This window comes from Nomascus leucogenys, chromosome 19, assembly GCF_006542625.1.
Source record: "Nomascus leucogenys isolate Asia chromosome 19, Asia_NLE_v1, whole genome shotgun sequence".
Lineage (NCBI taxonomy): Eukaryota > Metazoa > Chordata > Mammalia > Primates > Hylobatidae > Nomascus > Nomascus leucogenys.
In genome coordinates this window covers 67,964,730-67,979,891 of record NC_044399.1, presented here as the reverse complement: position 1 = coordinate 67,979,891, position 15,162 = coordinate 67,964,730, and the positions used below count along the sequence as shown (strand labels likewise).

At 43.9% G+C, this 15,162-nt stretch overlaps 1 protein-coding gene across 1 annotated transcript in view; it reads left to right on the top strand.

Moving 5' to 3' along the window:
* GLP2R (glucagon like peptide 2 receptor) overlaps positions 1 to 14,960 on the top strand; it is a 67,116-nt gene extending 52,156 nt beyond the window's left edge. Inside the window, exons 11-13 of the mRNA XM_003274673.3 lie at positions 3,576 to 3,714; positions 10,786 to 10,827; positions 12,225 to 14,960. Coding sequence (XP_003274721.2) covers positions 3,576 to 3,714; positions 10,786 to 10,827; positions 12,225 to 12,560 — 517 coding nt within the window. The 3' untranslated portion in view covers positions 12,561 to 14,960. The remainder of the gene's footprint in view (positions 1 to 3,575; positions 3,715 to 10,785; positions 10,828 to 12,224) is intronic.
* The last annotated feature ends 202 nt before the right edge of the window (positions 14,961 to 15,162 follow it).

The window sequence follows — 15,162 nt, the reverse complement described above, 5'->3', positions numbered from 1 at the left end:
TTGATGCAAAGTGGACAGTCGTGGGGAAAGTATGATTGAACAAAGGAGATCTAATGGTCATAAACTGGGGGAAATTTAGCAAGGCCTGTTTGTACAGATTCCTGTGTCATTGTGTCTTCAGAAATAAGGACGTTCCTTTCCTACACTTCTCACGTGAGGGTCTTGTGATCCGCTTCAGGAGAAGGCCAGAAAATCCTTTCTAGGTTTCATGACCGTCATATAAAACTTATGAAATAAGGGGAGAAGGGTGGGAGTTCAGAGAGACCTTCCTGCTTCCGTGGTTTTCTCAAATTCTTTCAGCTTAAAATACTCAGTATGTCAAGGTGCCATATTTTGGAGTACCATGTTCTGAACCCCATCAGCAACCAAAGACTAAAAATGTTACAAATTCAAGTAAAATTGATAAGAAAATATTGAAAGTATAAGCAACCAAAAGGCAGGGATGGCTTCTTTAAAAATATTAATAACTAAAATGTATTGATCATTTATCATGTGTCAGATACCATTTATTCTGAGGGTTTACCCCATGTTATTTGTTTAATCCTTATGACAGCCCTGTCAGGTAGATGCTATTACTATTATAATCCTCCTTTTACAGATGAGGAAACTAACAGATAGAGAGGTTAAATAATTTGCCCACAGTCATAGCACTAATAATTGGCAACACTGAAATTTGAACTCAGGCCCAGATACTCTTCCTGTGTCCTGCTGCCTTTGACTACAGCTCCTTCTTTCCCACTACATTCACTCATGTGCCATAAGCAGATGCTCAATAAATATTTGTTGGATAGTTAAATGATTGCAATAAATGGAACCATTTAAATAAACAAAAGGTTATGGATGAAAATGAGCATAAACACAGTCTGTAAGAGTAAACTGCTATTGCTATTTATGGATTTTCATCTGGACAGGGACATAAATAGTACTTCGTCTAAGGAGAAGTTAGAATAAGGTGAAGGGTAGACAATCCCTTCATGTCTCCATCCAGAAGGGCGAGTGGCGCAAAACCTTATTAAAAATTGTTATTCTTTATAGATCATTCTGTATGAAACGAAATGTGGGATCAGGGAACAGGAAAAGGACATTAGTGGGAAATCCACATAAACCCTGAACTTTAGTTCCTAATAATATACCGTGTTGGTTTCTTAGTTTTGACAAACGGGCATGGTAATGTAGTATGTTAACATTAGGGGAAACTGAGTGAATAGACATGGGAACTCTCTGTACTGCCTTTGCTAATTTTCTGTAAATCTAAAATCATTCCAAAATTGAAAGTTTATTTTAAAAACCGTAACATCATAACACGGCATCAGAATAAGCTGATGATAAGACACAAGTCTGCTTTTAGGCATATAAGTCTGTATCATGAAAACCCAGATCAGAGCAAGGGTCACAAATTCAGACTCTTACAAGGGCCAAGCAAGTAACACAATTGAGTAGCATAAGCCGGGTGGGGGCTGGAGGTCACAGCTTCCCTCTAAAGGGACAGCCATTGCCCGGCTGTAACCAACGATTGCTATGCAAGAATTTGAGTCCAATGTTGCCAGATCTCCTCATTTTTCAAAAGAAGCCAGAAACCTGGACACTTTTTCTAGAAATATTATTATTTAAAGATGACTCCAATAACAAAAATTGATCCGTGGCCTAAGCAAAAGTTGTCTGCAGGTCAGTTACTCTCCATGGTCACCACTTTGTAACCTCTGGGTCAGAGGGCTTTAAAAACACTCCTGGAAATACAAAACCCTTGAAATGTTCTCTCATGGGGAGCATATTAATGTTGCCTAGCGAAATGACTTCTGTAGGGGTGGGTGTTGGAGTGGGAGTCGATCTGAGCTCAGCTCAAAGAACCACACAGCCAAGGCCCATGATTCCATCTCTCTGCTCATCAGCCTCTCCTGACAGTCAAGGCTCTGGTTCACACAGTCACATGGCCAGGTGGAGTCCCTCCATCCTGGTGGCTCCTGCACCCCTCTTCTTGGCTTTAGATCCTTTGGGGGCACAAAGGTGAGGTTGTTTGTTTCATTGGTAACATTGCATCTGAATGGCCCTTGCAGACACAGGATTCATAGTAAGCTCTTGCTCTCGGATAGAGTGAAACCTTCCTTAAGAAACTCCCCCATGAACTGCGAATGCCACCCTGGTTTTCTACACCTTTAATTCCATGGGATCTGAGGGGAAGTTCCTCCTAGTCTGGCCCCTTTACAAGAAGTGACCTAAGCTAAAAAAAAATCATTACAATTACGCTCCTCTTTCCCAATGTGGATAAGACAGTAGCTTTGTTCGTACCCCGAATATGAATCATCTCTGCTAATGTAGTTAGTTTTAAATTAAAAAGCAGCTCAACAGTAAAGGGCAGTTATTTTCAAACCTGTCTACTTCTCAGGATCTGTGAGGAGTTCCTTAAAAAGTCCACATCTGGCCAGGTGCAGCGGTTTGCACCTGTAATCCCAACACTTTGGGAGACTGAGGCAGGAGTAGTATTATCACTTGAGGCTGCGAGTTTGAGACCAGCCTGGGCAACAACATAAGATCCCCTCTCTATAAAATAAAATAAAATAATTATCCAGGCACAGTGGTGCACACCTATAGTCCCAGCTTCTCTGGAGTCCGAAGCAGGAGGATTGCTTGAGCCCAGGAGTTCAAGGCTGCAGTGAGCTAGAATCATGCTACTGTACTCCAGCATGGGTGACAGAGGGAGACCCTGTCTCTTAAAAAAAATTAACTTCCTGGGACCCAACCTCCAGAGGTGTGGATTCAGGGAGTTTACACTGAGGCCCAGGAAACTATATGTATATATTTTAAGAGCTCTGTGAGGAATTTTAATAGTCAGCCACATTTGGGAACCACCAGTATGCAGCATTTGGGCCCCAGCTGTGCACTTTACACGTGGGTGGCACAAGGAATGTTTGTCTTTTTTGTGTAGACTATATACAACAGTGAACCTCCACACCGCACTTTTTATGAGGAGGATCAGTTTTTCATTTCCTGCGTTCCTCACTATCACCAGGGTTAAGGGGCAACATGAGGGCTGACAGCAAAGTCCAGAAAGGAGTCTGCAGGTCAGAACTGCAGGTCAGATGCCCCCACATCCAGCCCGAGGTTTACTACTTAGTGTCTGTGTGACCCTGGGCAACTCATTTTCTCTCCCTTCTCATGGTAACACTGGAAATACTGATGTTGAAAGTCCTGAGTAAAGAAAGAGATAGATGAAACTGCTAGCCAGGTGATGGGAAATTTAACAAACCTGGTAGGGGTGGAGTGTCCCAGGGTGGGAGTCACTTGCATGGAAATCTATCCATCAGGCAAAACATTAAGAGCTACAGACATAGGACAATCTATACAGGGGAATTCATGCATTTGTTCATTCAATTCATGTTTTCTGAGCATCCCCCATGCATCAAGTGTAGGAACACAACAGTAAACAAGACCACGATGGCCATGAAGCATTAAATGTTGTAGTCAAGGAGACCATCTGGGAAACAACTATCAATAGGGTAAGAGCTGCAACAAAGTCATGGCATGGAAGAGCAGGAAATGTTGCCTGTTCATGACTGTTATTTGGTTGTCATTTACAGATTGGCAAAATCAACACTGGTCCTCATTCCTTTATTGGGCGTTCATGAGATCCTCTTCTCTTTCATCACTGATGATCAAGTTGAAGGATTTGCAAAACTTATACGACTTTTCATTCAGTTGACACTGAGCTCCTTTCATGTAAGTAGAAATCTGAACCAAGATGCCTTGACTTTGGAGAAAACAAAATGCATGTGGCTGAAACAGGCTCAGAATTAAGGAGCCTGTGGTTGAAAATAGAATTGTAGCATCAGCAGCCTTTATCAGTAAGGGCCCTTGGCATTAGAAGGGCATGCAGATGGGGAAGTATTGCGTTGATCCTGCCAGCATGATTCAGTGACTAAGGGGGAAATGGTCTCTTTCCTGGGTGGTAATAGTTGGTGTGACTCATGATCATATTAACTATGAGTGTCAATGTGAAGCCTTTTATTAAGTGCCTATTTTTGCTGGGTTCTCTGCAGAGCATTGTGCAAAGTGAGCATTGTCTGTGCTTCAGGTGACATGTACACAGAATGCAACAAAAATTGGGCAGGGACTAATGAGTTCAGACCAGGAGGCTATTGAACCTTGACAGATGTGTGGGAGTTGAAACTAGGAACAAGGGGCCAGCTGTGGTTGTTACCTGGATTTATTTTGGTAATCTATTGCTTAAGTTATTATCTATTTCTTAGTGTCTTAGGATTGCAATTTTAAAAATTATTTTTCATGATTCTGGGAGTTAGGAATCTAGGTAGGACCTAGTAGGGATGGCTAACCTTTGCTTCCGTGATGCCTACTGGGGCTGGAACTACCAAGATGTCTTCTTCACTCACATGACTGGTGCCTAAGTTGGATGGCTCAAATAGCTGAGGCTAGTTTTATTTGGGTCAAATTTCTGAGGCCTCATTTCTCAGTGTCCATGACATTCCTTAGGCATTCCATGTGTTTTCTCCTTGTGGTGTCTCCACAGGATAGGGCAGTTCAGGGCTCCCAAGGGTATAAAAGAAGGAGCTGCCAGGCCTTTTAAATGCCTATGCCTGGAACTGGCACAGTGATGCTTCCGCTGCATTCTGTCATTTAAAGCAAGACACAGACCCAGCCTAGATTGAAAGGGTAGAGCACTGCCCAAAGGCATGAATGCTGGGAGGGGCAGCTCATTAGTGAAGGCCACTAATGCAACAGATTACCACTAACAGCACAGCGGCCCAGGTCTTCATAGAGTAGTCATCTGAAAATGAATCATCTTTAAATGTTGGTGTGGGGGCAGGACTTCTGAGATGAAAAAGAGAGGATCTACAAAACTTCTCCCCAAAAAGAAATGATAAAATTGGACAATTGTCAATAGCAACCATTTTGGGACCCTAGAAATTAACTTAAAAAAAAAAAAAGAAAGAAATGAGAAGGATTAATTCAAGAAAAATTACTGAAACTCAGTAATAACAGTGGGAGTCTATGTTATTTTTGTCAGGGACTGCTTTTGTTCTCTAATCCCTGCTCCATCAGTGAGGAAATTCTAGCAAAAACTAGCAGCTTCACTGAGGAGGGAGGCTGACTTGATTTGGATCAAAGAGCAGAAAAAGCTCTCATCCTTGGGCATTGCCAGATACAGTAGTCGTCTTGGTGACAAAGGAACAGGGAAGGACAGTGTTACAGCCTGAAGTTGTCATTCTATCTGGGGTGAAAAAACATAGTGATGGGCTAGCCAGAAATTTAACAGGAAGATTTGGGGAATGAGACAGCCACAGTGGGCCTTGACAAGCCCCCACATACTTCTCAGGTTGACTGGAAGGTTGTGTACATGCATAAGGTTGCATACACACTCAAGAAGGACCAGAAAGGACATTCACACATTTCTGGCTGAATATGAGTTTCTGCACACATATAGAGGAAACATGAGGGGGTCTGGTGGAAAGTAAAAGACAGGGAAGGCTTTAAACTGAACTTTGAATGTGTTGCCCAAGTGACATATGGATCCACTGGCAAAGGGTATGGAAGCCTTATGGGCTTGAGGTGTTTGAAAACAACTTCAGATCAATCATTGGCTGATCATTATGCTATTGGAAACAGCATCAGAAGACCAGATTTAAAAATAAAAACCAAAATTTTTAAAATGAGCAGAGACATCACAGGCTGTATACCACAGCAGAGACAGATTCCACAGAACTAGTAGTCCAGACAATTTTCTAAACAAACAACCACCACCACTCCAGGGATGGGGACTCAAGAATCAGAATCCTGAGTTGTTACAATATATTATCTAAAACTTCCAGTTTTGTACAAAAAAATATGAGATCTGCAAAGAAACAGAAAAGTGTGACCCATACTCAGGACAAAAAAAAAAAAGCTGTCATTAGAAACTTTCTGGGTAGGGTGGGGGATGTCCAGCTGTTGGACTTATCAGACAAAGACTTCAAAGAAACTATTAGAAACATGTTCAAAGATTTAAAGAAAAAGTTGAAATAATTAAAGGAATTCAATTATCTCAATTCAATAGAGAACAATTATAAAATAAGAACCAAATAGAAATTCTGGAGTTGAAAACTACAGTAACTGATATGAAAATTTTATTAGGAAAGCTTAGATTTGAGATTGCAGAATAAATAACCATGAGCTTGAAGATAGGTCAATGAGATTATCTGGTCTGTGAAAAAGAAAGAAAAAAGAATGAAGAAAAATAACAGAGCTTCAGAGACTGATGGAATGCCATCAAGCATACCAACATACACATAGGAAAGTCCCAGAAGGAGCGTAAAGATAGAAATGGTAGAATAAATATTTGGATAAATAATGGTGGAAAACTTCCCAAATTTGAAGAAAAATGTTAATCTACACAACCAGGAAGGTTGATGAACTTCAAAAAGCATAAAACAAAGAGATTCATGCCTAGAAACATTACAGTCAAACAGATGAAAGCCAAAAATTAAGAGAAAATATTGAAAGCCACAAAAGAAAAATGATTCATTACATATAGGGACCAATGATACAATTAACAGCTGACTACTCATCAGAACAATGGAGGCCAGGAGGCAGTGGTATAAAATATTCAGAATGCTGAAAGAAAAGAATTATCAATCAAGAATTCTAAATTCAGCAAAAGTATGTTTCAAGATAAAGGTGAAATAAAGACATTATCATAAAAGCAAAGACTGAGAGAAATCATTATTGGCAAACACCCCTTTCAGGAAGTATCAAAGGAAGTCCTTCATACTGGAAGAAAATCACAACAGACAGCAACTCAAATCCACATGAAGAAATAAAAAACAGTGGAAAAGGCAGATACATAGGTAAATCTGAAAGGCTATATGTAGATTTTTTTCTCATAATTGATTTTAAAAATACAAGATTGTATAAAATAATAACTATAAGTTGTATTATTGGGTTTATAATAAAGATCTAATATATATGACAAGAATATCACAAGAGAAGAATGAGTAAATAGAGATATATACGAGAACATTTCTATATTTTACCAGGGTTATGTTAGTGTTAATATGAAATAGATTGTGTTAAGATGCATGTTGTAATCCCTGAAATAAACACTAAGAAAATAACTTTAAAAAATGTATTTAAAATACTAGCAAAGGAATTAAAATGGTACACTGGAAAGTATCTGTTTAACATGATACACTTTCAGCCTCATAGGATTCGCATAATATCCCTACGAAGGATAAATTACTATACCTATTTTAAAGATGAAAGAACTGAGGCTCAGAGGACTTTCACATGCTAACATGTATCAGAGATGAGGTTTTTATTCAGAGGTTAAGCCCCTGCCTGTAACCACTATGCTATAGTGCCTCTCAGGTGCCTTGTGAGGATTAGAACCAGGAGACACCAAGTTCCCTATACCAGTCTTAAAGGTCAAGTGCTGTCTGATATATTGGAGCAATATACCAGACAGGGTCAAGTGCTGAGATTTTGTACACAGAGCAGAGAAAATGTGTCTGCCCACTACATGCTCACCAAAGGCCAAGGAGCCAGAGCCTGAGGTGTGGTATGAGCAGCTGGACAATATATTTTTTCCCTCCTGTTGGAGTTGAATTCTTTGTGGCTTTGAACCAAGACAGAGGATCCATAAGCAATTTTTTTCCCATTATGAAAACATGTTTATTTCAGTCTTTTAGGGCATTTCAAAAGATAAGGTTTAGTACTTTGAAGTTTTTGTGTTCCTGGCTGTAATCTTCTTTAAAAGGTAATCCTAAATTAGAGGAAAAAAAACCTCTGCAGCTGTTATGTAGTAATATTTGGTGGCCTTTTTTCTCCAGAAGGCATGGGTCGGGCAATGTGAGCCCTTGATCACCTGATCTCACCCACCCAAGGCCAGGTGAAGACCAGTTATTCATGTGGAGCTATGTGAGGCAGATTTCTGAGAAAGAATCCTAGCCTATCAGACTCTTCTGCCTTGGGAGGATGTGTTGGTCATCTGATTCTGTATAATAAACCACACCAAAACTTCATGGCTTAAAACAGTAACCATTTTATTATTATTATTATTATTATTATTATTATCATTATCATTATCATTATCATTTTGAGATGGAGTTTTGCCCTTGTTGCCCAGGCTGGAGTGCAATGGTGCTACCTCGGCTCACCGCAACCTCCACCTCCCAGGTTCAAGCCATTCTCCTGCCTCAGCCTCCCGAGTAGCTGGGATTGCAGGCATGAGCCACCACACCCGGCCCCATTTTGATATTTTTAATGATTCAGTAGACTGGGCTGCTTGGGCTCAGGGTAGATAGTTCTTTTGATACATGTAATTTTCGGCTGGGGCTGCAAACATCTGAAGGCCCAACTGGGGTGGCACATCCAAGATGGTTCATTCACATAACTAGACATTGACACTAGCTGTTGGACAGGACCTCAGCTAAGACTATATAGCTCAGGGGGCCTCAGTTCTCCTCCATGTGGCCTCTGCATGTATCTTGGATATCTCACAGCATGGCAGCTGGACTCTCAGGACATCCCAAGAGCAAATGTTCTAAGATGGAGGAAGTAGAAACCTCCAGCCCTCTTAAGACATAGGCATAGAACTCCCAGAATGTCACTTTTATGACATTGTGTCAGTAAAAGGAGTCACAAAGTCATCGTAGATTCGAGGGGAGAGAAAACTAGGTCCACTTTTTGATGCAAAGAGCAGCCTGAGCCCACAGAAAGAAGAGGAACCATCAGGGCCATCTCAAGACTAGCTACCAGCATGGAAGATTTGTTCCTGAAGCCAGCTAGAGCTCTGCTCATCACCCTGCACTGCCGAGGAATGTGAGGAATCAAAGTGACTCTGCAGGGTGTTTTGTACCAGGACTGAGCCAGAAAACACACTTAGAGGGCTTGTGTGTGGGCAGAGGCCTCCCACCTTCTGAATACTCCTGCCGTGTTTCTCTGCATCCCACCAGGCAGAGGCAGAGCACAGGTGGGCAGATGTTGGGGGAACTACACTTGGTGGATCGTTTTAGAGACTCCACCATGGGAACTGGCAAGAACAGGCATCAGCCCTAACAGCTTCCTTTCCTTGCTGCTTTGGAGGGTCCTTTACTCTTCCAAAAGCCTACTGCTTAGAGAGTTGCACCAGCCTCCTGCAATCAGTGGAGCTTTGGAGAGACTGCCAAACAGCAGTGACATATGAAGTAAGAGCCATGTGTTCTGTGGGACCCACTCCCTTCACACTTGCTTAATCTAGAATGAGAACCAGACCCTAGGATGTTCCTAAAACTGTGAAGCAAGCACCCGAGGAAGTGAAAAGACACATTTGTCATGTGGAATCCTATTTTAGCCAACTTGTTTGTGAGAATTCTGGCACCCTAAAAGCCAGCTCTTCTGATATCATGTGCCCAGAGGCAAATATTACCTGTCCCGCCAACCACATAGGGCAGCTGTGAACCTCTGACCAGACTGCATGTGTGAAAATGATTAACTGGTAGCACTATGCCCCTGTTATGGAAGCTATAGCCATGGAATATCTAGGTGCATAAGAGAAGGGAAATTCCACATTCATGGGCAGAATCCAAGCATTTGGTTGATGTCGTGATTGCCAGTGTGGAGATCCTGGTCTGGCTCCAGAACGGACACGCTGAACAAGGCTTACATAAGGAAGAGCAGAAAAGCCTTCCCCAGTGCCACATTTCATTATCATCAAGACATATAAGAGGAGTCAGCCTGCCATTAGGACCTTCAGTCTTTAGTTGGAAATGCATCCTTTCCTTGTGAGTTCTGGCATTTTCTATAAACATGCAAGCACTTGGGCCCTGCAAACACATCCAGCTCCAATATATCAGACACGCTGCCCAAATTCCACAGACCCTTACATCAGTTAGGGACAGCCAGGACATGTAGGTGGTCACAGTGACTATCTGACAAATCAGGATATGTGGGAGCCTGAGAAAGACAATGGAAACAAGCATTAACTGGAGCACCTTAGATTCCAGCCCATTTTGGGCTGAGTATTGTGGCGATGGTCATCCTGGAACATGGGAACCACATGACTGACAGTCCTGCCAGAAGCTCAGAGAGTAGGGAGGGTCAGGGGCCAAAAGGAAAGGATGCAAGTCGGGCAAAAAAAAAAAAGGCCAGGCGCAGTGGCTCATGCCTGTAATCCCTGCACTTTGGGAGCCAAGGCAGGCAGGTCACCTGAGGTCAGGAGTTTGAGACCAGCCTGCCCAACATGGTGAAACCCCGTCTCTACTAAAGATACAAAAAATTAGTCAGGCGTGGTGGCATGCGCCTGTAATTCCAGCTACTCGGGAGGCTGAGGCAGGAAATTTGCTTGAACTCGGGAGGCGGAGGTTGCAGCGAGCCGAGATCATGCCACTGCACTCCAGCCTGGCGACAAGAGTGAAACTCCATCTCAAACAAACAAATAAACCAACATTAGCCAGTGCCCACTATTACCAAGTAGAGATGCAACAGTGACCTTGCCCAATATTTATATAATTGAATGAATGACACGAGGTCTTGGGAGTTTAATCATCATTGACCCATGTGCACCTGTGAACCCCTAAGCAAACACCTAGGCTGATATGTGGTTGCGGTGGGCGGGGCGCTGGATGTCAAAGTAAGAACAGATGCCATGGAAATCCAAGTTAACATAACCAGTATGACTAATTCTAGTTAGTGTAAACAATGCAGTTGCATGCCTTTTCTGGGGACTCCTATGACCTGTGCAGGGCTTTGGATGTTGCCAGTAACTCTCAGACACATCTTCTCCGGAGTCAGATTTTATGCCATGTCCTTTTGTTTCAGGGGTTCCTGGTGGCCTTGCAGTATGGTTTTGCCAATGGAGAGGTATGATTTCCATGTTGCCATCCTGGTTTCATGTGAGGCTGGGGCTGCAAACCTACCTACCTCTGGAGGTTTCTGTGGATGGGATGATGCTATGGGGGAATGTGCAGTGACCAGCATGTGTGGGGACAAATTTGTATTGTGAACTTCCGGTACTGAGAGCAGGAGGCAGCTTAGACAAAAGGAAAAAAGGTGTCGGGATGGGTATAAAGGAGTTCAGAAGCCAGCACTGGCCCTGCTGGAGATGCAAGGAGTATTCAAGTGTGACAGAGGAAACAAGCTTGAACCTCAGAGTCCAAAAATCTGGATTCACGCCTTGGTTCACCCTCAGGAGCTCTGTGAGTTAGCTGGGTCGCTGCACTTTGTTTAGCCTCACTTTCCTCATCAGTAACATGGGAGCGACAATCATCCCTGCTTTGTAGTCTTGCCCCTGGGTATGCTGAGCACACAGCAAATGCTCAACGCCTGGGAACTATGATTACTTTAAAAAAAAAAAAAAACTATTTTTATTTTTTTGAGACAGAGTCTCACCCTGTTGCCCAGGCTGGAATGCAGCGACATGATACCAGCTCACTGCAACCTCTGCCTCCCAGATTCAAGCGATTCTTATGCCTCAGTCTCCTGAGCAGCTGGGATTACAGGTGCGCACCACCACGCTCAGCTAATTTTTATATTTTTAGTAGAGATGGGGTTTCACCACGTTGGCCAGGCTGGTCTCAAACTCCTGACCTCAAGTGATCCACCTGCTTCAACCTCCCAGAGTGCTGGGATTACAGGCATGAGCCATGGAGCCTGGCTTATTATTACTTTTAGTTATTCGTATTATTGCATAGCCCAACCAGCTCTCTGCTTCCCTGGGAAAAGTTCTGATAGTGGGAGGGGCAGAGGCCAGAACAGGTGTTTTCTCCTGTCTTTAGGAGTTGGTAGAGTTTCCAACCCCTTTTCAACCTCCTCTCGCCCTACTACAAGCGTAAATATTTATTTCTGTCTCCTCCACTATGTATTTCCACTTACATAGAATGTACATAGCTTACATTCTATGTAAGCTTCGTGACAGCAAAACCATCTTCTGTTTTGCTCACTGCTGCTTCTTCTGTATCTTCGTGCAGGGGGCTCCTCACCCATCAAGCAGGTTTCAGCTCACATGCCACCCTGGCAGAGTCCTTTCCTGAACACCCTATCTTAAGTTTTTGTTTCTTTACCACATTGTCCTGCTTAATACTCTCACAGTGTCATTACCACCAGACATGTTTATATATCTTTCTTTCTCCTTGTCTCCCCCAGTTAAAAGGTAAATTTCCCAAGGGTGGCACAGAGTAGCTACTCAATTAATATTTGCTAAATGGACACATGGCTAAATGACTCCAAGACAGTAACCTCTCACTTGTCTCACCCGGCAGGTGAAGGCTGAGCTGCGGAAATACTGGGTCCGCTTCTTGCTAGCCCGCCACTCAGGCTGCAGAGCCTGTGTCCTGGGGAAGAACTTCCGGTTCCTGGGAAAATGTCCCAAGAAGCTCTCGGAAGGAGATGGCACTGAGAAGCTTCGGAAGCTGCAGCCCTCGCTTAACAGTGGGCGGCTCCTACACCTAGCCATGCGAGGTCTGGGGGAGCTGGGCGCCCAGCCCCAACAGGACCATGCACGCTGGCCCCGGGGCAGCAGCCTGTCCGAGTGCAGTGAGGGGGATGTCACCATGGCCAACACCATGGAGGAGATTCTGGAAGAGAGTGAGATCTAGGGTGGAGTTCCACCACCCTGGCTCTGCTGCCAGGGACTCTCGAGGGGGCCCAGGAAGAGGAAGCAATGCAGGACACACATTGCTGGGCACGGAGTCATTCTCGTTCCATTCACCATGCCACTTTGATATGAAGGCTATCACAAGGTTCTTCAAGCTCTGTATGAAAAAGGCTGTGTGTCATGCTCACAGCTTCTGCCTGCTCTTCTCATCCTAATAACCCCCACCAGTGTGTTTTTCAGAATGCCCACCAGACCCTAGGGCCTGGCTCTAAATTCAAGCAAATGAAGCCCCACCATGAAGAGAGGTTTCCTGTTACATAGAAGCCAGCCAGTATCTCTTCCTTTACCCCTCGGGGTGCATGCTTTCCATCTGAGGTTGGGTTTAGGGTGCACAAGAACCTCCTAGGAAGCTTTTAAATTGCAGAATCCTAGACTTGTGGCTAAGCTTCTAACACAGTGAATCTGGGACAATGGCCAGGAATTGGAGCTGTTAAATAAGCATCCCAGGTAATCCTGCTGCAAGCCCACCCTTGGAGAACACTGGGCAGGGTGAGAGGGAGCTAGAAGCCCCACTATGTGGCCATGGCAGGATGCTGCAAGAGACGTTCTGCTCTCCGAGGTCAGCTGGGGTGTGCCTGCTCTCCTTGGACAGTGTGTAACCCCGTATCATCCACCAGAGTGCCACTCCTCTCTGCTCTTCCTCTCCTATCGAGTCTTGCCTCTCTCTCTCTTTGCCTCAATTCTCTGTCCCTGCGCAGCAGGAGTTCTGCTTGATCCTCCCTTTGAGGACTGGCCCTAGCGCCTGGGGACCCTCTGAATGTCGTCTTTGGTCCATTCCTCTCCTTTCTGGCTCTATCTACCTTTCTGAGGTTGGCTTCTACCAGCTAGATTTACACTACCACTCTCCTGGGGCAAGGAATGCCCCCGCCATTTTTGATTTGCCATTGATGCATTGATAGTCACACCTGTTGTCCCAGGAGGTTGACCTATAACTCTCCATGGCCAGAGTCCCGGCTGATCAGAATTTTATTTGCCCAGTGGGAATAAATACTGAAAGCAGGAGGGCCCAGGTAAAGCGATAGACTCTAGCTGGATCTGGACATGCCCCGGGTGGCATTGAGAGATCCAAGACTTCACATCAACCAGCCTGTGGATCTTTCCTGCCTACCGTGACCCACGGAGGCTGAGGAGGGCCCAGGCAGTTGAGGTCAGGCTCAGTGACTGAAAGTATTAGGCAAGAGGCTGTAGGAAGATCAAGGGAGGGACATCCTTTGGAAACAGTGTGTTAACGCACAGGAGTGTCGTTTTCATGGTATGTAAAATGCATGTGTATGTGGGTGGGGTATGTTGCTACGGGACTGAATACCACCTTATCTTTGGGGGAGTCAGTATGATACTCCTCAAGCGGGGCTGCCGTATTTAGCAAACAGAAACATGATACTCAATTAAATTTGAATTTCAGACAAATAATCTTCTTGTATAAGTATATCCCATGGGCGTATTTTATCTGAGATTGGAATTTAATCACGCGTCTTGTCTTTTACTGGCAACTCTGTTTTCAAGGATACTTTGTCACAGGGCTGGGACTAGGGTGAAATAATCAAGGCACTCATCTCTAAAAAACTCAAAGTAAATGATCAAAATAAATCATATTTTAATGCAATATTCTAAAAAAACAAATTAACCAACTACAGCCCATGAGCCATTTATAGAAATGGAATTTGACTGGAACCAGGGGCAGGATAAGGGTGAGGCAGGAGGAGAGGCCACCTCTTGCAAGTGCAGGCTCTGGTCCTGACTTTCAAATGTTGTCTATCAGGGACTTTTAATGTGAATTTTTATTTTTAAACAATTGCATTAAAATATTATTTATATTGACTATAGGGACTTTTGGGGTCCCCTTAAATTTTGCACTTGAAGTGGAATCCCCACTTGTGTCACCCCATAGTCCAGCCCTGGTTTTAGGATGGGGATGGAGGCAAAGGCATCAGGCAGGTAATGAAGCAAAGGTTTATTTTTTGGTGTCCAGATTATCCATAGCTCAGTCATGAAAATCTATGTCTTTCTATTTTTCTCCTTTCTGCAAATGTCCCTGCCTTGACTCATCAGCCAATTAGCTCCTCGAAAGCTGGGGTCATCTCGTATTCCCAGCAAGTACCCAGCACAGTGCCAGTTCAGACCAGGTGCTCCACACACATTCCTGGAATGAGACGGCACATAAATGGCTCTTGGGAGCTTTGGCTGCTGCTGGGAGTAAGTGATCCAGGACCTTACCACTGAGAGGAGAAACTTTTCTTCGAAGCATTTATAAATACTCCCTCCACCCCTCACTCCACAAATGGAGTGATCAACACGTACTGCTTGCTCTTGTTCTGCTAATGATTAAAACAAGTTTATTTAATTTGATGTGCATTTTGTTGATTCTTTTACATTTGTTTCTCACTGGAGCCGAAGAATGCGGCTCTACCACCCGTGAAGAATGCGATGCACTATTCCTGGCCAGAAGTGAGGAAAAGGGCTGTGGTGTTTAGCCAGGGATCTGGGTGCTCCAGTACCTTAAATTTGGTCTTAGGGACCAGAGGAGTGGGCAGAGGGGCTGGGAC